The sequence below is a fragment of the Dendrobates tinctorius genome, unplaced genomic scaffold, assembly GCF_039654945.1.
Source record: "Dendrobates tinctorius isolate UK_male_01 unplaced genomic scaffold, ASM3965494v1 ptg000293l, whole genome shotgun sequence".
NCBI classification, from domain to species: domain Eukaryota; kingdom Metazoa; phylum Chordata; class Amphibia; order Anura; family Dendrobatidae; genus Dendrobates; species Dendrobates tinctorius.
The window spans coordinates 28,076,211-28,102,195 of NW_027361960.1; the positions used below are offsets into that span (position 1 = coordinate 28,076,211).

A 25,985-nucleotide genomic window follows, 5' to 3' on the forward strand; every position below is an offset into this window, starting at 1 on the left:
ATGAATATGCACATATTCATGAGTTTAATGAGCAGTACCACATGACCTCTGAAGGCAGGAAGGGAGACAGTGGAGAAGCGAGGGGGCTGCAGAGAGTGCCAGGACGGGCGAGTATGATCTGTGACACCCCCGCCCCCCGCCGACCCCCAGGTATGACTTGTGTATAAGCCGAGAGGGGGACTTTCAGCCCAAAAAAATGGGCTGAAAATCTCGGCTTATACACGAGTATATACGGTAAGTTAAAAAGTTAGAAAAAAGTAAAAAAAAAAAAATGTATAATAATTGTAAAATTTTTTTTTTTTTTTTTTAAATAAATCAAAAATTATAAAAAAAAAATCAATACATTCTATCACTAAATAAATATTTGAATGAAAAAAAAATCTAAATAAAAACACATATTTGGTATCGCTGCAACCACAAAGCGGTCCCACTAGATAACCCCTTTAGTGAACACCACAAAAAAAAAACAAGGCAAAAAACAATGCTTTATCATCAAACCGCCAAACAAAAAATGGAATAACATGCAATCAAAAAGACAGATAAATAAACATGGTACCGCTGAAAACGTCATCTTGTCCTGCAAAAAACGAGCCACCATACAGCGTCCTCAGCGAAAAAATAAAAGTTATAACTCTCAGAATAAAGTGATGCAAAATAATTATTTTTTCTATATAAATAGGTTTTATTGTGTAAACGCGCCAAAACATTAAAAAAAAAAAAAAAAAAAAAAGAAAAAATATGATTTAAACGAGGTATCGCCGTAATCGTACTGACCCGAAGAATAAAACTGCTTTACCAAATTTACCACACATGGAACGGTGTAAATGCCCCCCCCCCCCCCCCCAAAAAAAAAGAAATTCATGAATTGCTGGTTTTTGTTCACTGTCTCCCAAAAATCTGAATAGAAAGCGAATATATGTCATGTGCCCCAAAAACAGGATTTTTGGTTGCTTACCGTAAAATCTGTTTCTCGGAGCCCTCATTGGGGGACACAGAAACTATGGGTGTATGCTGCTGCCACTAGGAGGCGCTGACACTACGCACATAAAAAAGTTAGCTCCTCCTCCGCAGTATACACCCCACCGACTGCAGTAAATTAATCAGTTAGTGAGAAAGCAATAGGAGAAGCAACAGAATAGAGAACAGAGAGACAACTCAACTGTAACCGTAACACACAGGAGTTGTAAAACATGGGAGGGTGCTGTATCCCCCAATGAAGGCTCCGAGAAACAGATTTTACAGTAAGCAACCAAAAATCCTGTTTTCTCCATCGCTTCATTGGGGGACACAGGAACCATGGGATGTCCCAAAGCAGTCCCTGGGGAGGGAAAATCAAACTTCCACTAGGTCAGAGAACTCACCACCGCCGCCTGCAATATGCTTCTGCCTAGGCTGGCGTCCGCCGAAGCGTAGGTGTGGACCTAGCAAAATTTTGCGAATAGAAGACCAGGTTGCAGCCTTGCAAAGCTGCAGCGTGGAAGCCTTGTGGTGCACCGCCCAGGAGGTGCCCACTGCCCGAGTAGAGTGAGCCTTAACCCCAGGAGGGGGCACTCTGATCATGACTCGGTAAGTCTCCAAAATTGCCGATCTGATCCAGCGAGCAATAGCCGCATTGGAGGCCGGCAGGCCTTTTCGTGCACCATCCGGAATGACGAAAAGGGAGTCTGTCTTCCGGAAAGATGCCGTTCTACCCAAACAGACATCCATCGTCCTGAATAGGTCTAGCGTGTTCAAGGAGAAGTCCTGAGGATGAATTGGACCGGGACAAAAGGAAGGTAAAACGATGTCCTCATTTAGGAAAGCGGATACCACCTTTGGAAGGAAGGATGGCGGAGGCCGCAGAACCACCTTATCCTGGTGAAGTACCCAAAGGGGGGGGGGGGCACAAGGGCCCCAACTCCGAGACGCGCCGGCTGGAGGTGATGGCCACGAGAAAGGCCACTTTCCAGGAGAGAAAGGACAGGGAAACTTCCTTGAGAGGTTTAAAGGGCGCGTCCTGTAAGGCCTCTAAGACTAGATTGAGATCCCAGGGATCCACAGGAGCTCGACACGGGGGTGCTGCATGAGCTACCCCCTGAAGAAAAGTCTTGACCTGGGGTCGCTAGGATAACGTCTTCTGGAAAAGAATGGAAAGTGCAGATACTTGACCCTTTTAGAGAACTAAGGGCAAGACCCATGTCCAGGCCCACCTGGAGGAATGCTAGAATAGAAGGGAACGAAAAGGACATAGGCAGGATTTGATTGGACTCGCACCAACTGAAATAGGCCTTCCACGTGCGATGGTATATTCTGGAAGACGAGGGCTTCCTAGCCCGGATCATTGTGTGAATTACCCGATCTGGAAAACCTGACTCTTTCAGAACCGCGGTTTCAACTGCCACGCCGTCCAATTAAGCGACCGAGAATTGGGGTGGCGGATCGGACCCAGAGACAGCAGATCTGATCTGTCTGGCAGCTTCCAGGGATCGTCCGCGAGAAGGTTGACGAAGTCCGCGAACCAAGACCTTCTGGGCCGAACCGGTGCGATGAGAATGACTGGTACCCTTCTGCCTTGATAATCTTCAACAGCTTGGGAAGAACAAGAGGAGGAGGGAACAGATAGGCAAGCACAAACTGAGACCAAGGAATGGTCAGAGCATGGGCGCCCACTGCGAGAGGATCTCGGGTCCTGGAAACAAACCGTGGGACTTTCCTGTTCAGACAGGACGCCATAAGGTCCACATCCGGGGTCCCCCAACGAAGGCAAATTTGGTGAAAGATCTCTGATGCAGGGACCATTCCCCTGCCGCGATGCCCTCGCGGCTGAGAAAGTTGGCGGCCCAGTTGTCCACGCCGGGAATGTGCACAGCGGATATTGCTGGAACCGTCACCTCTGCCCAGTGGAGGATTTTGGAGACCTCGGCTAACGCCAAGGAACACCGAGTCCCTCCCTGGTGGTTGTCATATGCCACCGCTGTGGCATTGTCCGTCTGGATCCGGACTGGCAGACCCTTGAGAAGCATTTCACAGTGAAGTAGGGACAGAAAAATTGCCCTTATCTGTAGGACGTTGATCGACAGAACAGCTTTTATGCCGACCAATGACCCTGGATGGTCAGATGATGAAACACCGCACCCCAGCCGAGAAGGCTGGCGTCCGTCGTCACAACTTGCCAGTGGACCGGAAGGAAGGACCAGCCCTGAGAGGTGAGCGCCAGGAAGGAGTGGGCCTAAAAGAAAACCTTCTTCCTATCTTGGCAAGCTTGCGGTCTCTGCTGGTTGGAAAAAGGCTCTGTCGTTGCAACCTGATGGAAGTGCCGAAACTGCCGTTATGGAAGAGGCTGAAAGGGTTCGGACTGGGGAAGAAGAGAGCTTGTGCCCCCAGTGGCGACTTTAATAATCTGGTCCAGCCTGGTGCCGAAGAGGCGCGATCCCTAAAAAGGTAAGCTGGTAAGGAACTTCCTTGATGATAAGTCCACCTGCCAGGCCTTAAGCCAAACTGTACGCCGAAATGCAACAGCGTTGCTTGACGCCTGAGCAGCGCAAGACGCGACATCCAGGGAGGCAGTGACCAAATCTGGTTGACGAGTTCTGCCAGCTGCTCTGGTTGGGCTCCCGCCAGAATGCCTTGGTAGAGATCATCAGTCCTTTTGGCTATGGCCCTTGTAACCCAAGTGGAAGCCGAGGCCAGACCTAGCGCAGACGCGGCCGCTTCGAAAGCTGACTTCGCAAAAGATTCTATAATACTGTCATTAGAATCTCTCAAAGATGCTCCACCAGAAATCGGAAGGACCGTGTTGAGATAGTCTAGCGACCGGCGAGTCCACGGAAGGAGAAGCTGACCAGTTGGCGGTGAGCTCCTGAGGAAAAAGGATATAACATGCCAAGGCACTTTCCTCTTTGAAAGCGTCTGGTCGGATTTTCTCTTTCCCTGGCGAGAAGCTTCTCGAACTCAGAATGAGGAGCGAAGACCTTGGAAGGTGGTTTAGACTGTCTAAACGAAACGGCCTGATCTGCGGGTTCCGCAGAAGTCTTTGATGCCAAATTGTCTGGTTGATTGATCCAATGAGGGTCAGAACCATATCCCTCATGTTAGCGATATGGTCCGAATCTACCTACAAAACGTCCTCATAGGGCGCATCCGAGAACGCCTCGCCTTACTCAGGGATGAGGACCGGGGCGAAGGAGTTCGTAGGGACGGACTGTGGGGCGGGATGGAACGGGAAGAGAAATTAGACCGGTGCACCTGTCCTGTGACCTGCTGGTTCCTGTGGAAGTCTGCAGGGACAACTTATCAAACACAGACACCAGGGTCTGAGATACCCTGATGAAATCCGCCACAGATTGTGACAGAGGAAGCCCACCCAGGGATAGGGGCCATGCTCTCACGTGGGTCAACTGGGGGCTACTGGACGGTGGGAGAGCACTGTGGGAAGATGGAGAACGAAGTGGCTTAGAATTAGACTTGATGAACAATTCCACTAAGCACTGCCAGAAGGTTAGGGGACAGGAGAGCAGAGGAGGGTGTCAGTCTGCAGTGCAGAGCTACACACGGCAGATGTCCTGTAGGAGACGTCCCGGCTGTAGAGAAGGGCAAGCAGGTCCCATAGATGGATTCGACTCCCGTGTACACCAGCCAGAATATGGCGTCTGCCAGGAGACGCAGGGCAGAACGCACGCGCTGTGAGGGGAGAGGGCGGCCAGAAACCAGAAAGCGCGCTCTCAGCTAAACGCAGGGCCCGGAGTAGCAATATGGCGGCGGTGGCTCCAGCCCACAGTGGAGGCTGAGGGTAGTGGGCGGAGCCTGACGCCACACAGGAATAGTAGAGAGAGCGACACAGGCGGAAAAAAAGCCTGCCAGGAGCAGAGGGGAAGGGAGCGGAGGCAGCGCTGTAACTAGGCCCAAGATAAAGCCGGGACCTAGATTACAGCCAGCGGCCAACAGAGCGGGAGGGGGGGCCCGCGGAGATCATAAAACAGCGCCAAACAGGTCCCTACAGTGGCGCCGGGGTGCTAAAAGTGGCGCAAACAAAGCGCCATGACGCCGCTTAGACAGGCTGCAAGGGGGCACAAAGAACAGGAAGCCTCTGTGTGCCAAAACACCCTCTCTTCCCCAAAGGTTCTGCAAAGCATTGCTGAGGCCCCCCAAACCAGCTGCAAGGTATGAACTGCGCTAGCCCCTTGAATAAAGGTTTTTTCTTCTCCTCTTCAGCACCTGGTGAAAAAAGAGGGAAAGTATCTCCCCAATCACGAAAATCGGACGTCCGGAATCCATGTTGCGGGACGTCCGTGTCTCCTCGACCGACAGGCTCTGGTGGGCGAGTGGGTGGGAGACGGAGGCAGGACTGGGTATTCTTTCTCTTGTGGATCACCTAAACACGCTTCTGTGTTAGGGATTTTGGGGTCCTGCCGAACAGACATATGAGGATACGGGGGGGCAGTACACGCCGTACTCATAGTCCCTGCGTGGGAGTACAGTTGTGACCGTTCACACTGTATCCCTCCAGTACCTGAAAAGGAACGACGCACATTAGGTAGATATGGGTCTCAAGAGAGACCCGTGTCCACCTCCTACCTGACACTAAGCTAAACTGAATAATTTACTGCAGTCGGTGGGATGTATACTGCGGAGGAGGAGCTAACTTTTTTATGTGCATAGTGTCAGCGCCTGCTAGTGGCAGCAGCATACAGCCATGGTTCCTGCGTCCCCCAATGAAGTGATGGCGAAATGGTACCAATAAAAACTTGTCCCACAAAAAACAAGACCTCACATGACTCTGTGGGTCAAAATATGGAAAAATTAAATCTCTCAAAATGTGGTGATGCAAAAACTCTTTTTTTGCAATAAAAAGCGTAATTTATTGTGTGACAGCAGTCAAACATAAAAACCCGCTATAAGGCCTCTATCATACGTCCTGATATTTCCGGTACTGGAGAGGTCAGTGTCCGTGTGCGTAATACTTGGGCACACGTGTGGCATCTGTGTGCTGCATCAGTACCACAAAGACGGGCGCCAGGGAAGAAGCGTTACAGTAAGCGTTGTTCCCCAGCGACAGGTGCTTAACACTGCTCTAATCATTCTCCCCTGCTCTGCTGGCGTTCGGAGCGAGCAGGGTAGCATGATGAGAGTTACAGTGATAAAAGACAGCAAGCGGCGGCTGATGGGACTTTAACTCCCATCAGTCTACCCCTACAGCTGCTAATAACAGTGACTGCAGGAGGTCATCAGCCCCAGCCTGGGCTATAAATAAATGAAAAAAAACGGCATGGGTTCCCCTGTATTTTCTATAACCAGCCAGACAAAACTCACAGCTGGGGGGCTGCAACCCTCAGCTGTCAGCTTCAGCAAGGCTGGTTATCAAGAATAAAATAATTTGAAAAAATAGCGTGTGGTCCTCACCATTTTTGACAACCAGCCTTGCTGAAGCTCACAGCTGGGGGCTCGTATTTTCAGGCTGGTAAGGGGCCATGGATATTGCACCCCCCCAGCCTAAAAATAGTAGCCCGCAGCTTCCCAGAAAAGGCACATCTATTATATGCACCAATTCTGGAGCTTTGCCTGGCTCTTCCCACTTGCCCTGTAGCGGCGGCAAGTGGGGTTCATATTTGTGGGCTTGATGTCATCTTTGTAATTGTCAGGTGACATCAGGCCCCGAGGTTAGTAATGGAGAGGTGTCAATAAGACACCTCTCCATTACTAACCCCATAGTCACATTGTATAAAAAAAACACACACACACCAAGAATAAAGAATCATGAATGAGATAAAAACAGATATTGTCTTCAAAAATGTTACAGTCTCCAGGTGATGAGGAGTATTCCTTCATGATTAACGTATGTGATATCTGTGCGTGTTGTATGCTGAAGAAAAAAAAAAGGCATAGACCGCACACCCAAAAATCATAAATTGATCTAATGCTGCTAGGCAAAAATATATATAACTGAACATGAGGTTCTTAGTTTAACATTTTCATCAGACTGCATGAAGCCCACTGCCACGTCACGGTGAACCTCTCAGTAGGACCTAACTTTTATTGCCTTAAAGAAGCGGCGTTGTGCATTAACCACCACTGCAGCGACAATGCACCAACAGAGGGGGAGGCCTGGTGCCTCACAATGCCCTTGCTGCAAGACCGAAATGGCCTTTGGCAGAAAAAAAACCAAAACACACCCTTGCACTCTATTATATCGAGAGCAGAAATTTCGGGGGGCAATGCTGGACATCGGCATTCTGGCTGTAGTGTTCCTTAAATGGGAGTCTGTCACTCTAAAATACATGTTAAACTTTTTTGTACAGTGATATAGGAGACATTGTCCCTATAAAAATCATACTAGCCCTGCATATTTTAGTGGTACAGTGTTTGAGAAAATTGCTTTTAATGCAAATGAAGGGGCATCCATGCACCTTTGGTGTGTCTAAGGGCTCAGTGCATGGTAATTTCCACTCAATTTATATTTTGAGGAATTATCCTGCTTCTGATTGACAGCATTCACTTGCTCAGAGAGAGCTCTGCCTAAACTCAGCCCATATGTCTGCGTTCAGACAGCACTCACGCTGAGCAGGTGAACGCTGTCAATCAGAAGCTGGGGAAGTCTATAAAATACAAATTCAGGGGATGCAGCAAGTCTTCATTTTAGGCCACAGTCCTCCTTAATGACTTGTGCTATGTTTTGAGGAACACTCAATCCCAAGGATGCAGAGACACACTTCTCATGATAAAACGTATTAAAGAAAAAATATTTGGCTTTAGGCTGTGCTTACCTTATTACCACCAATAGCGATGACCTCCTGCTGAACAATTATATGTGTTCTACTGTAGTTCATAGGGGTGTGGAGGACAAGCAGCCGCACGCTGACCAACCCACTATGTGTCATTTTCTGTCGCTCATCAGAGGTCTTGTAATCCTCTGCAACAAGAATTAGATGCAAATGGTAGTGACTTAAAGACAAACTTACAGGTGACACACAATAATGTTATGGAGGCACAACAAAGTTTACTGTATTTTTCTTACTATAAAACTAATGTTTAGGCAGAAAAAAAAATCTTGTTTAAAACGTGGGCATAGTATTTACACCAGGCAAGTTTTAAATCAGTAGGAAATATATTTTTCCTAGAAAAGTGCATCCCATAAAACATAAGGTAATTACTAGGGATGAGTGAATAGCTTCGGATAAGTCATTATCCGAATAGCTATAGCGCTTACCGAATAGCTGCCTCTGTAACCCGGATACCTGGAGCGCTCCCGATAATCAGCTGTTCGGAGCCGCAGTTGCATGTGTCCCGGCTGTGTGACAGTCACCACACATGCATGGATAAGCCTGATTGACATTTTCTTAAAAGTTTGCAATTTTCAAACTTTGCGTTTTTATGCCTTTAAACCAGATTGAATCTTCCTTCGTGGATTTTGTCTGAATCACATATTTCAAAGATTGTGATGGGAACCAAATATTAAGTGTTACTTTTCGAGCACGGGGATCAATATGAACCAAGCCTTACACTGGTCTTTGGGAGTCCGATAAATAAATCAGGATTTTTTTTTTTTTTTGGGGGGGGGGGGATGAACAAAACAAAAATTCAAGAATTTTTTGGGGAGTTTTTATTCCCCATGCCATTCACTGTGTGGTAAAGGCGATAAAGATTTCTTGATTTTTCAGACAAGTACAATTACAGAAATGCCACAATATTACATAGAGAAAAGATTGTTTTTGCCGTGACATATTCCAAGAGCTATAGCTTTTTAGTTTTCTACTAACGGAGAGAAGTGGGGGTTTGTTTTTTGCGACATCTTCAGAGATCATTTCTGTTTACTTACAACTTTGTGATTGCGTTTTATTGCATTTTTGCTTGGCTGTATGATGAAAAAAAAAATAATTTTTGCCTATTTCTTTTACATTGTTCACGTTAGGTATTAAATAGTGTGACAATTTTATGAATCAGGTTGTTCCGTGTACTTTTTTTATTGCATAAAAATAAAGTGTGTATTTATGGGCGTATTATTTTTTTGCAATTTGCTGTTTGGCCTTTCATTTTTTTCACTTAGCTTTTCCAGGGGATTTTAATTTTGTTAAGATGGGATACTGATGAACCTGTTCCTCCCAGACTCCAACATAATGGCCAGAACTGGGGACAGGTTGACATAAACACATTGAATCTGCGCCAAAAATTAAACTTCTCAAAGCTTTTTCCAACAGAGATCTTTGATGAATCTCCCCACTGACTATAGGAGTGGGTTAAGGCATTAATTGAAAAACTGTCCTTCCACAGACCTGACTCTCCATTAACTGGGGTGGAAGTTACATCAGTTATTAATACATCAAGAACAATAACTAAAAAATAAATAAGCAAGGCCAAATATAGTTTCCTGTATAAACAATGTCAATAGATCTGTTAAAAACAGGTGCCATGTGGATGATGTCTGTATGGCAACTTTTTTGTGAGCCTATTGAATTGTATTGGCGGGTCTCCTCTGAAAAACAAAATCGGACTAGTACATAATGCAATTTTTTTTTCTCCACAGACAATTGATCGGTTTATAAAATCGTTCATGTGAATGTACCAATTCACCAACACTGGACAGTGCTAGGACCGATAATATTTACATGGGATCATTGTCTGGTTGCCAAGACCCATTGAACCAGGATACCATAGATTAGTGCGTTCCAAGGATGAAACACATTTGTTCTGGGATCTTTCCAGTTTATAAAACTCATACTGACGACAGACAACTTACTGATGTCCATAGTGCAGGTTATTCGAGAAACGCCTCTGTTTACAGGAAAGCCGTTAAGATTTATTTTTCCGCTTTTACAGTCAATAATGGAGCGCACCTAAAAGGGAGAGAGAAATTATTACTGCTCAAAACATTATATATAAGGGAAGATGCCAGCTGCAATGAACGGACAGTGAAGGCAAAGTTATCCTATCACAGTCAAGGGCAAAACTTCAGACTGACACAAACTTTGGTTTTCACAAAGTATACGGTTTATGTGTTTTTTTTAGATCGGAGTCAGATGTTTCTATGGCTACGGAAATACAATTATAAGTGTTTCACAAGTTTTTCTAAAACTTTTAATAACAAATCCATCAAGTTATGGCAAGACTCAATATTTACAGTATTGATCCATACTTTTCAAGACTTCTGCAGTTCGCCCTGGATATCAGCATCTGGGCAGCACGGTGGCTCAGTGGTTAGCACTCTAGCCTTCAAGCGCTAGGGAGCAGGACTCAAGTCTCACCAAGGACAACATCTGTGAAGAGTTTGTATGGGTTTCCTCCAGTTTTCTCCCACACGCCAAAGACACATTAGACATATTAATAGGAAATTTAGATTGTGAGCCCCAATGGGGACAATAATGATGTCTGGAAAGCGGAATATGATGGCGTTAAATAAACAAAGCATAATAAATAAAATCTGAGCCAATTCTTATCTAATCTGTGATTGGGAGTTTACCACAATGTCTGCCTTTGATTGTCCATCCACTGAGTATAGAGCACAAGTTCTCAATGAGATTGAGGTTTTAAAAGCTTCCTGGCTGAAGAATACTTTAACCCCTTCGCGACCCAGCCTGTTTTCACCTTTCCGACCCGGTCAATTTTTACAATTCTGACCACTAGCACCGATCGTGGGCATTGCTGCTTCCCAGTTTTTCCTCGTCATTGTTTTGTGGAATGAAAGATGATAAAAATTTTCCACTGTACTGTGTTATCTTTCTATCTCCTCTGAAAACGGCCAGCACTCCAAACAGGGAGTGACTAGAGTAGAGGAAATTGGCAAGCAACAGACATGTCAGTACCCATTGTAGACAGCATGTGTAAAAACATAGATCGACTGGTGAGATAAGAAAAAGGGAGCAAGAAATAAGTTCTCATCATGGTAATATTCTGCCTTTTAGGTACTTAATCCCTTTGACTAACAGTAAATAATGGATAAACATGTTCCCAAACACGTCCGAGTTAAACTATATACACAGTTCCATATGTTAATATTACACATGCAGTTTCCAGGCCATGGTCCCAAGTAGCATAAATTCTGCGCTTGTTTCTATTACTACTTTGAGGAAGAAAATCCGCTACTATAGTTCAAGCAAAGCAGGTAATTCCACGAAAGCTCAAGCCCACTGTGTGTTTAAAGACATTGCAGACTTTTTACGGTGCGTTTTGTTTTCTTTTAGGTTTCTATGGGGAGTCTGACAAACCACAGTGGCATTTTTAAGTGTAGATTACCAAAGGGTATCATTACTAAAGCACACATTAAAAAAGCGATTTCAAATTTACAACAAAAACACACGAAATCAAAACACATGGAAAAACTGTAGCGAAAAAACGCAATAATCAAAGCAAACTAATGTTGGTGCAGATACCTGCAAACTAAATGCAGCAGGGAAAAGAAAGACAAAACAGCATTTTTGCATATGGGAACATGTCCGTAGTATAGAGAAATACATAAACAGTACTAGAGCATCCTACAGGCTGAACATAAATGCAGCATTGTCTAAAAGTACAGGAAAACGTAAAGATATCTAACAAAATAAATGCATTCTAAATGAAAAGATCATCTAAGGCTCTTTAGCCCCCAGGAAACATGGCACACGTGTTTGGCATATGTGCCCATGACTTGTATGGAGTCAAATAAATATAATTAAAACAGAAATAAAGCATATTTTAAATTGCCATATCCATAAGAGTACGTATATAATGTGAATGTTGTAATTAAAAAAAATATATATATCTCAAAAAGTCATATGCTACTCCATTGTACCAATACAAATTACAGCTTGGCCCACAAAACAAAAGCCTTTTTGCAATTAGGTTGACTTATAAATATAAGGTAATTTCATGGTTCTCAAAATTTGTGAAAAAAGGGGATTAAACCTACTTGTAACATTTTTTCCAGGAGTCCATCCGGACAGCACCATGGAGGTTGTCCTTCCTTCCATCCTCATAGGGGCAGGAAACACGAGAGGTTAAAAAGACCCCTCCCACCCACACACCCCAGTGATTTTTCCAAGTACCACACCACAATGGATGCAATATTATTTACTGAAATTCTGTACAAGTTTATCATCACAAATACAAAAATTAAGGGATGGAATTACCAGTGCTGTCAGGTTGGACTCCTGGAAACAATATTACCGGTAGGTCTAATCCCCGTTTTCCAAGACGTCCTTCCTGACAGCACCATTGAGAATACCAAATTAAGATCTCTATGGGGTGGGACAACTGCCAGCAGCACCTTATGTCTGAAACATGGATTTTTGTGAGTACTCACAGTAAAATCCTTTTCTCCGAGACGCTCATTGGGGGACACAGGTACTGTGGGTGCATGCTACCGCCATCTGGAGGCTGACACTAGGCAAACAACACAAGGTTAGCTCCTCCCCCGCCGTATACACCCTCACCCTGAATGCGGGCGGAAACCAGTTTAGTGCAAAAGCAGTAGGAGAACAATAACAATCAGCCTTATTGCAGAAAAACAATATGTCTGGCAAAGGACCACCCTGACATTCACAAAAGAACATACATCAATTAAATAAACGAGAGCCAACTTGGCTAACAGGGTGGGTGCTGTGTCCCCCAATGAGCGTCTCGGAGAAAAGGATTATACGGTGAGTACTCACAAAAATCCATGTTTCTCCTTCGCCTCATTGGGGGATACAGGTTCTGTGGGACGTCCCAAAGCAGTCCCTGGGTGGGAGATTGACTCACCGATCCAAGCTACATGCACCTCCTGTTTAAAGGTGCGCCACCGCTGCTTGGAGAATTCTTCTACCCAGGCTCGCATCCGCCGAAGTCTGAGTATGGATACTATAATGTTTAGTAAACATGTGCAGGCTGGACCAGGTCACTGCCTTGCATACCTGTTCCGCCGAAGCCTGGTGCCGAAGCGCCCAAGAGACGCCCATTGCCCGAGTAGAGTGTGCTTTGATCCCTGATGGAACTGGCGCACCTCTGATGCGATAGACCTCCTGAATAGTTAAACGGATTCATCTGGCTATGGTCGCTTTTGAGGCCGCGAGTCCCCTCTTGCGCCCCATCCGTCTGGCGAAAGGGTGCCGTCCGCGACACGTACCTCCTGAGTGCTCTCACCAGGTCTAAGGTGTGAAGAGCTTTCTCCACGAGATGCACCGATGCCGGACAGAATGAGGGCAAGACAATATCCTCATTGATGTGGAAAGAGGACACCACCTTCGGAAGAAAGGGGGGAGCCGGTCTAAGCCCCACCTTATCCTTGTGGAAAGCGAGAAAAGGTGCTCGGCAAGACAGAGCCACCAACTCCGACACTCGCCTCACGGAGGTAATGGCCACCAAAAACACCACCTTCCAAGAGAGGAATGATAAAGATATATCCTGTAGCGGCTCAAAAGGAGCTTCTTGCAGGACACTCAGGACCAGGTTAAGGTCCCAGGTGTCCACTGGCGCCTTATAGGGAGGTACTAAATGAGAGACTCCCTGGATGAAAGTCTTCACCTGCATATTAGTAGCAATCTTCCGCTGGAAAAGAACGGACAACGCCGAAATCTGCCTCCTAAGGGAGCTCGGGGCCAGTCCCGCGTCTAGGCCTGATTGGAGAAAGGCCAAGATGTTGGGAATAGAGAATGTTAGGGGCGAAAAACCCCGCTCTCGGCACCAAGCAAAGAAAATTTTCCAGGTGTGATGGTAGATTCTTGCTGAGGTAGACTTCCTGGCGCTAACCATTGTAGCAACCACGACATGCCGTCAAACACAGGGCCACTGAGTTCGGGTGGAAGAACGGGCCCTGGGACAGTAGCTCTGGAAGCTCTGGCAGTCGCCATGGGACGTCGGTGAGCAGCTGCACCAGATCTGCGTAACACGCCCGCCGGAGCCAATCTGGCGCTAGCAGAATCGCTGGAACACCTTCTGTTTTGATCTTCCTGATGACCCTCGGAAGTAATGGCAGCGGGGGAAACAAGTATGGAAGGCGAAACTGGTTCCATGGTAGAACCAACGCATCCACCTCGAACGCTCGCGGGTCCCGTGACCGAGCGACGTACACGGGTACCTTGGCGTTCATTCTGGATGCTATCAGATCCACGTCCGGAGTTCCCCAACGTTGGCAAATCTGCTGAAAGACCTCGGGGTGCAGGGCCCATTCCCCAGCCACGACCTCCTGCCGGCTGAGGAAGACTGCTGCCCAATTTTCTACTCCTGGGATGTGGACTGCCGACAATACCGACTGGTTCTTCTCGGCCCACTGAAGGACGAATCCTATCTCGTGCATGGTTGCCCTGCTGCGCGTGCCCCCTTGATGATTTACATAAGCCACTGCCGTGGCACTGTCTGACTGAATCCAAATCGGTCGTCCTACTAGAAGGTGCTGAAAATGCTGCAGGGCCCGCCAGATCGCTCGTATTTCCAACAGGTTGATCGGGAGGCATGCCTCCTGTTGGGACCATTGGCCCTCAGCTGTGTGATGGCGAAAAACTGCTCCCAGACCAGGAGGCTGGCATCGGCCGTGACCACTAGCCAGTGCTCTGGGGAAAAGGGTTTCCCTTGAAGCGAGGATCTGATCGTCCACCACTCCAGTGACTGCCTGACTTGAAGGGACAGCCGGTACTGCTGCCCGAGCATAAACGGGTTCCTGTCCCAAGCTGCCAAGAGGGAGTGCTGTAGTGGGCGAAGATGAAACTGGGCAAACGGAATTGCTTCCATTGCTGCCACCATCTTCCCCAGTATCCGCATTCCAAAACGAATGGTGTGAGGGACAGGCTGCCGAAGCTTCTGGACTCCTTGCTGAAGCGCTAAGCCTTTGTCTTGCGGGAGAATCACCGACCCTCGGGAGGTATCGGAGATCATTCCTAGAAAGGAGATCCTCTGGGCTGGCACAAGGGATGACTTTTTCCTGTTGACCAACCACCCTAAGCGGGAGAGCGTATCCAGCGTAATGCCGATATTCTCCTGGCATGCCCGAAATGAGGGGCCCTTCACCAAAAGGTCGTCTAAGTAGGGCAAGACGACTATGCCCTGAGAGTTTAAGACAGCCATCACGACTGCCATTACCTTCGTGAACACCCTGGGGGCGGTGGCTAGCCCGAAGGGCAGCGCTGCAAACTGGAAGTGACGGCCATCGATGACGAATCGAAGGAACCTTTGATGCGGTGGAAAAATGGGGACGTGCAGGTAGGCGTCCTGGATGTCGACAGAGGCTAGGTACTCTCCCTGCACCATGGCCGAAATAACTGAACGGGAAGATTCCATCATGAAATGTTTGACCATGATGAATTTGTTCAGGAGCTTCAGGTCCAAAACAGGCCTGACCGTCCCGTCCTTTTTGGGGACTGGGAACAGATTGGAATAAAAACCCTGAGCTCTCTCGTGCTCTGGTACGGGAACTATGACCCCATTGTACTAGAGTGAATCGGTGGCCCCCAGCAACGCCTTTGCCTGGGACTTCACCCTGGGAAGTCAGGACAGAAAAAAACGTCTTGGGGGGTACCTGATAAACTATCTTGTACCCCGAAGACACCAGTTCCGCCACTCATGAGTCTTGTGCTACATCGACCCAGACATGGAGAAAGAAAAGCAGGCGGCCGCCTACCCTGCTGATGTCACCTACAACGTGCTGCGAGTCATGAGTCATTTGGCTGAGGACTTCTGCGGCCTGGTTCCTCTCAACCTGGGCTGGCGTGCGCACATCCTTCCCAATGGATTGGGTCTATAAGACCTGTCGCTCCCTATCCTGGTTGGAGCGATTTGGGCCGGCCCAACTGGTGGCCGTCGTCCACCCGGTATTGCGAAAGGTCCAAAACCGTGCCGGGACCTGGCGAAAAGGCTGCTTAACTTTCTGCTGCGGGAGGAAGCTGTTTTTTCCCCCTGTCGCGCCAGAGATGAGCTGATCCAACTTCTCCCCGAACAGGCGGCCTGCCTGATAGGGCAAGGAAGTCAAAGACTTCTTGGAGACAGAATCAGCTCGCCAAGTTCTTAACCAAAGGGCTCTCCTAATGGCTACCGCATTAGCGGTTGCAGATGCCGCACAATTGGCAGCATCTAAGGAAGCATTGATCAAATAGTCTCCAGCCATCGCAATCTGACTTGCGACCTCTGACACCTCCACAGGCAGGTCTCTATCCTGCATGGCCCTATTCAATGATTCTGACCATGACATCATGGCCTTGGCTACCCACGTTGCCGCAAACGAGGGAGCAAGCGCTGACCCTGATGCCTCAAAAACTGGTCGAGCCAGGCTATGAGTCTATCAGTGGGGTCCTTAATGGATGAGCAACTCGGTACCGACAACAGAGACTTCGAGGCCAGGCTTGGCACTGGCAGATCCACCACTGGTGATTCCGCCCATCTTTTACAGAGTTCCGGGGCAAATGGATATCTTGCCTCTATGGTCTTTTGGCCCGAAAAACGCCTATCTGGGCGTTCTCTGTGCCGCTGCACTATATCGTCAAATTCCGGGTGAGTACCAAACATCCAAACATTCTGTGGGGTCGCCTGGCCCGCTTAAAGGCCACTTTATGGCTCGAAGCCAAAGTAACCTCATCTTCTACCCCCAGGGTCTGATTGACAGCTTCAATGAGGCTGTCCACTGTCTCTCGACTCCCTGGGGAATCAAGGTCCAGTGGCCTGTCTGAGTCACCATGCGAACTCTGCCTACTCCCGACCATTGATGAGGGAGAGCGAGATGCTGGACTGCCAGATTACGAAGAACCAGATAGACCGGGAGACCTCGTGTGGGTCCGCTTCCTTCGCACCTGCCTGGCATGAGAGCGGCCCCTGCAAGCCGAAGGCTCTTGTGAGGTGGAGGACCCCTCCCAGATAAGCGAGGCACTATCCTTGCCTCCATTCGGGACGCGAAGAGACTCACTCGCCCTTGTAAGCGATGCCATAGATTGGGGTAATGATAGGGCCCATTCCGGAGGATTTTGTTCCCTGGACTCAGCTGCCGGGGGGGGGGGGGCTCCTGGGCACGTTCGGAATCGCAGGCCTCGCACAATTTGTTGCTCTGCGCACGCGGAAACACAGCCTTACAGGAGATGCATGCAGTGTAGACGAAAGAGTGCATCTTTCCTTTCCCGGCCATATTGCCTCTGCCAGGCGCTTTGCTGCTTTTTCCCATATATATATATGAAAAGGGAAAAAGCAGCAAAGCGCCTATGTTCCAAATTATTATGCAAATGATATTTTTCTATGATTTTCCTAAATAGTCGGTACAAATGACAGTCAGTCTAATAAAAGTCATCACCTGTTAGATTATACATCGAATTTTATTGAAGAAACCTCCCAATGATAACAGTATAATCTCCAAAATGAATAAAAACTCAAATTGCACTGTTCCAAATTATTAGGCACAGTAGAATTTCTAAACATTTGATATGTTCTAAAGAACTGAAAATGCTCATTTGTGGAATTTGCAGCATTAGGAGGTCACATTCACTGAACAAAAAAGCTATTTAACTCCAAAACAGCCTAACAGGCCAAGTTATATGTTAACATAGGAACCCTGCTTTGATATCACCTTCACAATTCTTGCATCCATTGAACTTTGGAGAGTTTCTGCTTGTATTTCTTTACATGGAGTCAGAATAGCCTCCCAGAGCTGCTGTTTTGATGTGAACTGCCTCCCACCCTCATAGATCTTTTGCTTGATGATACTCCAAAGGTTCTCTATAGGGTCGAGTTCAGGGGAAGATGGTGGCCACACCATGAGTTTATCTCCTTTTATGCCTATAGCAGCCAATGACTCAGAGGTATTCTTTGCAGCATGAGATGGTGCATTGTCATGCATGAAAATGATTTTGCTCCTGAAGGCACATTTCTGCTTCTTATACCATGGAAGACAGCTGTCAGTCAGAAACTCTATATACTTTGCAGAGGTCATTTTCACACCTTCAGGAACCGTAAAGAGCCCTACCAGCTGTTTCCCCATGATTCCGGCCCAAAACATGACTCTTCCACCTCCTTGCTGATGTCGCAGCCTTGTTGGGACATGGTGGCCATCCACCAACCATCCACTACTCCATCCATCTGGACCATCCAGGGTTGCTCGACACTCATCAGTAAACAAGACTGCATGAAAATTAGTCTTCATGTATGTCTGGGCCCACTGCAACCATTTCTGCTTGTGAACACTGTTTAGGGGTGGCTGAATAGTAGGTTTATGCACCACAGCAAGCCTTTGAAGGATCCTACACCTTGAGGTTCGAGGGACTCCAGAGGCACTAGCAGCTTTAAATATCTGTTTGCTGGTTTGTAATGGCTTTTTAGCAGCAGCTCTCTTAATCCGATGAACTTGCCTGGCAGAAACCTTCCTCATTCTGCCTTTATCAGCACAAACATGTCTGTGCTCAGAATCAACCACAAATCTCTTAACAGTACGATGATCACGTTTACATTTTTGGGAAATATCTAATGTTTTCATCTCTTGACCAAGGCATTGCACTATTTGATGCTTTTCAGCAGCAGAGAAAGCCTTTTTCTTTCCTAAATTCCTTGAAACCTGTGCCTTGCTTAATAATGTGGAACATCATTCTTAAGTAGTTTTCCTTTAATTGGGCTCACCTGGTAAACTAATTATCACAGGCGTTTGAGATTGATTTCAGTGATCCAAAGAGCCCTGATACACAATACCATCTATGTTTTTATTTGAAAAACAAAAAATTACATCTTTATGACACTTAAATCCAATTTTCATAATAATTTGGAACACAGTGTATAGAGCTCCCGCAGACTTGGTTGCACTCACCGCTCCTGCGTTTCTGTGCCTCTCCGTGGGACAGGCCAACCACTTTCCCGGTCGCGGCCAACCCCGGTCTGAAGCCGGGGCCTCAATTTATCCGGCGCCCGCCCAGGTTCCAGGGGGCAGGCCCCGGAAGTGACGCTGCGTAGCCAGGGGCGGAACTTCCGCCCCTGCCTAGCTCCGGCCGAAGCCGCGGGCAAGATTTTTAACACCCGCCCACGGGGCGGCGGCGGCGCAACTGCGCTCTGCGGCGGCGGAGGTAGAGGTGGTGGCGATGCTCCTGCTACCCAGCGTCATAGGAGGAGAGGAATGGGGAAGGAGAGCCTAGTCTTGCCTGCAGCGCCGCATCTCCCCTGCTGCCCAGGAGCCCCACGCACGGCCTAGCCAGACCCAAGCCCACCCACGCCCTGTACCTTCATCGCCAACAGGTATGCAAACCATCGGGGAGGCGGGGGTGGTGGGGGGATCCCGGACGGTGCAGGCACCCTCAATTTATCCAGCTTCCGAGGCCGAGGAAAAGGACCGTCCGCCGCCTTGCAGTACCTCCGTCTAGCGTTGGTGGAGCAGTGGGGGCCGCTCGGACCGTCTTGTGCGTCTGTACAGCCACATGGTTTCCATACCTAGGGGTGGTCAGGGCTATGTCCTGCATCATGTCCCACATCGCGGGAGAGGATACGTGGAGGGATACTCGCATGTGTTCGCCCGTTGATGGTTTGGGGAAATCGTACCCTTTCCATAGGATCCGATGCCCCTGTCTAATCTTCTTAGAAAAAATAAAGGAAAGAAAAAAACAAACTAAAATAAAAAATTCTGGGGAAACTGCCCAGATTCGTCCCACGGTGTGGTAAAGGATACGTGGAGACGATACTCGACACGTGCTCGCCCGTTGATGGTTTGGGGAAATCGGACCCTTTCAATAGGATCCGTTGCCCCTGTCTAATCTTCATGGAAAAAAAGTCTGGAGAAAAAGACCAGACGTGTGCCTCCATAGACACTAAGCAAAAAAACTGGTTTCCTCCTGCATTCAGGGCGAGGGTGTATACGGCGGGGGAGGAGCTAACCTTGTGTTGTTTGCCTAGTGTCAGCCTCCAGATGGCGGTAGCATACACCCACAGTACCTGTGTCCCCCAATGAGGCGAAGGAGAAAACCATCTGGCTGCCTGCCAACGTATCCAGCTGGTAGTGTTTACAGAAAGTGTTTAGGGTAAGTGCACACGTTGCGGATTGTGCTGCGGATTTTTCAGCGCGGATTTGGCAAAATTCTCAGGTAAATCCGCAGGTCAAAAGACCTGCGTTTTACCTGCGGATTAGCCTGCAGTTTTACTCCTGATCATGGAGCAGGTGTCAAACCACTGTGGAATCCGCACAACGAAGTGACATGCTGCGGTTTTAAAACCGCAGAAAAATCCGCAGCATGTGCACAGCGTTTTTTTTTCCATTGATTTTAAAAGGTACTGTACAACGCAGCAGAATTTGCTGCGGATCTGCAGGGCCAAAAACTCTGCAAATCTGCAGCAGAACCCGCAACGTGTGCACATAGCCTTAGAGTAGACCATGTAGCTGGCTCTACAAATTTGTTCTACCGAAACCTCCTGCCCTTTCAGCCCACGATGTCGCTCTCTCTGGTGGAATGGGCCCTGAGACCCTCGGGTATAGGTAATCTTTCGGCCTCGTATGCTAGGGAGATGGTGGTTGTTATCCATCTAGCCAAATAATGTTTGGATGCCTTCTTCCCTTTATTTTTGCCCCCATATTGGACAAATAGATTAGTGTCCTGACTCCATTCCCGAGTGACCTCCAAGTAATGAATGACTGTCTGTGTAACATCCAACGTGTGGAAAAAATTTTCTTTTGCATTTTTTGAATGCTGGCAAAATGAGGGAAGTATTATTTCCGGATTTAAATTTTGAGGAAAAACTACTTTAAGCAGAAAGACGGGGTTAAGCTATAGAACTATATGGTCATTGAAGATCTGAATATTGGGGTTCTGCCCTGAAAGAGCCGAAATTTCTCCCAGTCTTAGCTGAGGTGATGGCCACTAAAAAAGACTTTTTTGAGCGTAAGTTTTGCAATGTTTACACTCTCCGCTGGCTCATACGGGGCCTTGCACAAAGCATTGACTGATTTCCTTATTGTGAGCCTTAATCTATGGATGGCTTTAGAAAATCGTGCTACCCACGAGTGAGATGCCAAGGGGAAAATCACAGAAAATACTTAGGGCCACCATTTGTACTTTTCGCGTGCTTGGTCTCAACCCTTTAAAACCTGCCTGGAGAAAATCGAGGATTCTAGGGATGTCAGACTGGGACAAGTCTATAGAAGAGCTACCACATTCCAAGCAAAACCTCCTTCAGATCTTTTTGTAGATTGCGCAAAACAACAGGTTTATGGCTGGCCTGGATCATGGAGATCACCTGATCGGAGAGATCATTAGCTCTTAAGATCTTCCTTTCAGGATCCATGCTGATAACTGTAGACTTTTTGGATCCGGGTGCAGAACCGGCCCCTGAGAGAGATCTTCCTTCTCTGGTAACCACAGTGGGCCTTCCCAGGCCATTTTTCTTAGTAAGAGAAACCAACTTCGTCTTGGTCACAATGGAACCACCAGCATCACCAATGCACCTTCCTCCTGAATCTTTCTGAGGACTCTTGGGATCATAGCAATGGGAGGGAATGCGTATAGAAGACCTCCTTCCCATACTTGGTTCAAGGCATTGATTCTGTCCGGGTGGTCTGCTGGATTGAGGGAGTAGAATCTTCGCACCTTGGTGTTCTCCCTGGTTGCGAAGAGGTCCAGCTGAGGGGTTCCCCACTGACGACACAGGTAGTTGAATATCTTCAATTCCCACTCGGTGGACCGGATTTTCCGTCTGCTCAAGTAATCGGCTACAGTGTTCCTGGATCCTTCTAGATGTACAACCGATATTGACCAGACTTCTCTGCCCAGGTGAAAATCTGTGCGACCAGGTCCTGAAGGGCCCGGTGTCTTGGGCCCCCTGGTGATGAAGAAATGATACTACTGTCATGTTTTCTGACAAAATCTTTACATGCAGACCTCGCAAGCATGGCTGTTTTTGCTTCAGAGTCTCCCAAACCGTACATAATTCTCTGAAGTTTGAGGACTGGGACCTGATGTCTGGCGACCAAACTGCCTGCAAATACCTTCCCTTTCAGATCAGCTCCCCATCCTTCCTTGCATCTGTTACGATAGGCATGCATGGCGACAAGATCCAAGGAACTCCCCGACTGATGGTTCTGTAAAAGGTCCACCATTCCAGTGATGACTTTAACGCTGGAGATAGACTGATCTCTCGGTCCAAAGGAATATGTCTGTCCCATGCTGAAAGGATCACTCTCTGTAGTCCCCACATGTGGAACGGACTCCATCTGACGCACGATATTCAAGCCGTTAATGTTCCTAAGACCTTCATCACTGTTCTTATGGAGACTCGATTTTGAAGGAGCTGACGGATTTTGTCTCTCACTGTCCTTTTCTTCTGTTCTGGGAACAGCGAGATTCTTTGCCTGGAATCAAGAATGACTCCTAGAAACTTTTTCTTGGTTCCAGGTAGCAAGTCTAACTTTTCCTGGTTTAGAATCCAACCCAGATCTTCTAATGTATAAATCACCAGGCTGAGCTGCTTTTCTAGTTCAGACCTTGAACCCGATGTTAGAAGAAAATCATCTAAGTATGGTACAATGACTACATCCTAGTGCCTCAGGTATGCCAAGATCTCGGCGACCAGCTTTGTAAAGACCCGAGGCGCTGAAGCAAGACCGAAAGGAAGAGCGCAAAACTGGAAGTGGTAGCACTTGTTCTTCGCACAAACCGTAGAAATTGAGAGAGAGGGTGGATCGAGACGTGATAATATGTGCTCTTCATGTCTATTGTGCACATTACTGCATTCCGGTCTATGAGGAGAATTGTGATCATTAGCGACTCCATTCTGAACCTCTTGTATTTTACCCACTGATTTAGGGGTTTCAGGTTTATTATGGTGCGACTTTCTCCTGACGGTTTCTTTATTGTGAATAGGGTCGAGTAATGACCCTGGCCCACTTCTGGCTGGGTAACCAGGACCACTACATTTAAATCTTAACAGGTGCATTACATCTGCCCATATAGGAGAGTCGAAGGTTTCGGAAAGGGGATCTGTGACCACAAACCTTGCTGGGGGAGGTCTGGCAAACTCTAGGGTATATCCCTGAAATATAGCGTTCAAGACCCACTGATTTTGAGAGACGAGTCCTCAAGACTCCGAGAATTCCCTGAGTCGACCCCCTACAGGTATGGCGTCATTGCCTCCTGTTCTTTGAACCAGTTTCGAAGCGTGAGGATGGGGCTCTACTTTACCCTCTTTAGGGTTTTCTCACCAACCTGTTTTCACCTTTCCCCCGAAATTCCTGTCTCTGGGAAGGGCGGGACCTTTGAAAGGGATAGCATCTTTTTGATTTTTCCTTAGGAGACCCTTTCTTTTTATCCGTGGGCTGCAAATTGCAGATTCTGCAGAAGCGTCTGCTAAGAACCCGGTTGCGAGTCTCAAAAAGGGAAGACACTCTAGTATGTCACCCCTAGAAGTTTTCCCTCTTATCTGGTCCTCCAGCTAATCAATTCACAAGTACATGGATCTAGCAATTAATGTGGCAGCTATATTAGCCTTCATAACAGCGGCTGATGCCTCCCAAGCACTCTTAAGGTGTCCGTCCACATATCTGTCAATGGGCTCTCCTGAGGCTAGAAGAATCGTCAAAGGGGACTGAAGTCTTTTTCGATACCCTAGCCACTGGAACATTGAATTTAGGAATTTCATCCCAAGTTTTTATATCCTCTGGTTCAAACGGTAAACAGAGTCTGAAATCTTAAGGGATGACCAGCCGTTTTTCCTCGTCTTCCCACTCTTCCAGAATCATGGCCCGGATGTGGTCGTTCACCAGGAAAACCTGACGTATATGTGACCACAGGCCCCTGAACATCTCATCCTGAACCGACTGAGGCTTTGGGGATTCCTCAATCTGTACTGTGTTCCTTACAGCCCGCAGAATCTCGTCTGTGTCCTCTGAAGAAAAAAGGTACTTCTTCCACACTTTCGGGGGTTCTGAAGTAATTTCACCTCAAGGTCCGAAGTTACTGACTGGACCTCTTCAACCGAGGACTGTTCCATCTTCTACCTTGGTCTTTTGGGACGGGGCCCCTGTTGGGGTATCTGGGCTGGTAGGAGACCTGAGATGGAAGCCTGGACCTCCTCTCTAACCATCGTGCACATCTCTGATAAGAAGGAAGCCTGTTCGCCATTGATGACCTTAAGGATGCACCTTTCGCATAGCTGTTTAGCCCATGCCTATGGTAATTTAACAGAACAGATGGCGCACGTCCTGGATTTCCTCGAGGACTTGCTGGTTCTCTTAGGTGCTGGTGCGATAGTAACTGATCCCGCATCCGGCTAATGTAAAGCACAGGAAAGTTTAACCAATGCCTGTCTTTACTGTTGTAATCAAACCATTCCCTTAAGCCCATTTACAATCATTGGTGGTTCAGGGTGAATATCGGTCCTTCCGGATTCCTCTATGCTGATCAAGAGGTTCCCGCTTTCACAGCCTGCCCTGATCAAGGTAATCTTATGTCCTACCTTGTCTTGCCTGAGCCGCCCGGTATGCTCAATTCCTTCGGCAGCATGCTGGGTCCGCCACGTCTGACGTCACAGGAAGAGCTACTCTGACCTCCAGCCCCTTTGCATTCTAGCCTGGAATCCGGATGCAACGCATCCGGAAGTCGTCGCTTGTGGCGCCCGGAAGTGACACATGCGGACTTCTGCCAGCGGTGGAAGCTGAGTCCCCCACTAGGAGGGAAGCGGCCTCGAGTACCGAAGCCTCTGCTCAACAGGACGTACGGCTGAGGATTCCCCCTTCGGGGGTGCCGGCCCAGGACCTCTTGACAGGGGGGAAGGCAGAGTTGGATCCCCCAATCCCACAAGCTAATCCTGGAAGCACCGGAGTTCCACTCTGACGTTCCACGTCTTCTGTTGTGCCCGTCCTTACAGGAACAGGAAAAACATTGGGGTGTGTGAGTGCGTGTGGGGGGGTCTTTTTAACCTCTCGTGTGTTTCCTGTTCCTATATGGAAGGACAACCTCCAAGGTGCTGTCAGGAGGGACGTTCTGGAATACAAAGTCTGTTTTTTACCTTCAAAAGTAGTAAAACAAAAATTACAAATTTAAACACCTACAATCAAACTGACCTATAGAATAAAGGTACACGCCAGAGTGTAGGGTAAAATGAAAAACAATAAAAAAAAGGGCAGAATTTCTATTTAGTTGCAGCCCATACCATGCACTATACAGTAAAATAAATGGTGCCACAAAAAAGAAAATATACTGCTCATGTAACTAAAAGCTTTTATACCGCTATGCAAAGTGACAAGAAAAAAAAAAAAAAACACTCTCGGAAGTTGGGTAGGACAAAAAAAAAAAATTACTACACCCTCAAGGAGGTGTGGCTAAACTTGTAAGATCTTATTCACATTCAGATTTACCAAATATGACTAAATAAGTGGACTTACCTGTTGTGTCACCATCTTTTGTCCATGTAAAGTTGTCACATTCACAGTTACAGTCTTCTAAAAAAAAAAAAATAAAATAAAAATCACAATATTAAGGCGAGTTTACACACAGATTTTAGAACGAGCGCATTTCTCTCACAGATGAGGAACTGGTCAAATTTGGGTATTTACATATATATGTTAACTCCTTACTGACATGACATTCAGTGTGTCATATGCTAGGACCTTGACTTTGATGAGGGATTTGAAACTCAGCCCCTATATTTGCCAGCAGGTGATGGTGGCTGAGATACTCAGCCACCATCTACCTCTAACAGCTGCATGTGGAGCGAAGATCTGCTCATGGCTGTTAACCTGTTAAGTGCCATTGTAAATCTGACAGCGGCATTTACAGCACTCAGGCGGGGGGGGGGGTGTGACATGTTCTACCTGCCCATCAGTACCTCCGTTACGCAATTGCTGGGTACTGATAGGGGTCTGCTGAAGTCCACCGTGCCTCTCGTCATCGTACTACAGTTTTGTTGAATATAGCAAAACTCACAGTCTCCTATGAACACCAGCCTATATTGCTGTACACAGCACAAGTGATCTTATGATCCAAGGTTCAGGTCCTTTAAAAGGACCAACAAATACAATAAAAAGTAAAATAAAAAGTCTTAAAATAATATGAAAAGAGTGCAAATCTTTTCCCACTTTAAAAATTAATAATAAAAAAAATAATGTGGTATCTCCATGTTTGTAAAAGTTT

The 25,985-nt window shown here is 47.3% G+C and overlaps 1 protein-coding gene across 2 annotated transcripts in view; it reads right to left on the reverse strand.

The window, feature by feature from the left end:
* The window catches only part of GINM1 (glycosylated integral membrane protein 1), a 76,852-nt gene extending 51,558 nt beyond the window's left edge, over positions 1-25,294 (reverse strand). For both annotated transcript variants that reach the window (XM_073560226.1, XM_073560225.1), the window contains exons 1-3: positions 25,238-25,294; positions 9,710-9,806; positions 7,740-7,885 (exon numbers count right to left, since the gene is read on the reverse strand). In XM_073560226.1, the coding sequence (XP_073416327.1) occupies positions 7,740-7,885; positions 9,710-9,806; positions 25,238-25,252 (258 nt within the window). In that variant the 5' untranslated portion in view covers positions 25,253-25,294. The remainder of the gene's footprint in view (positions 1-7,739; positions 7,886-9,709; positions 9,807-25,237) is intronic.
* Between the last annotated feature and the right edge of the window lie 691 nt (positions 25,295-25,985).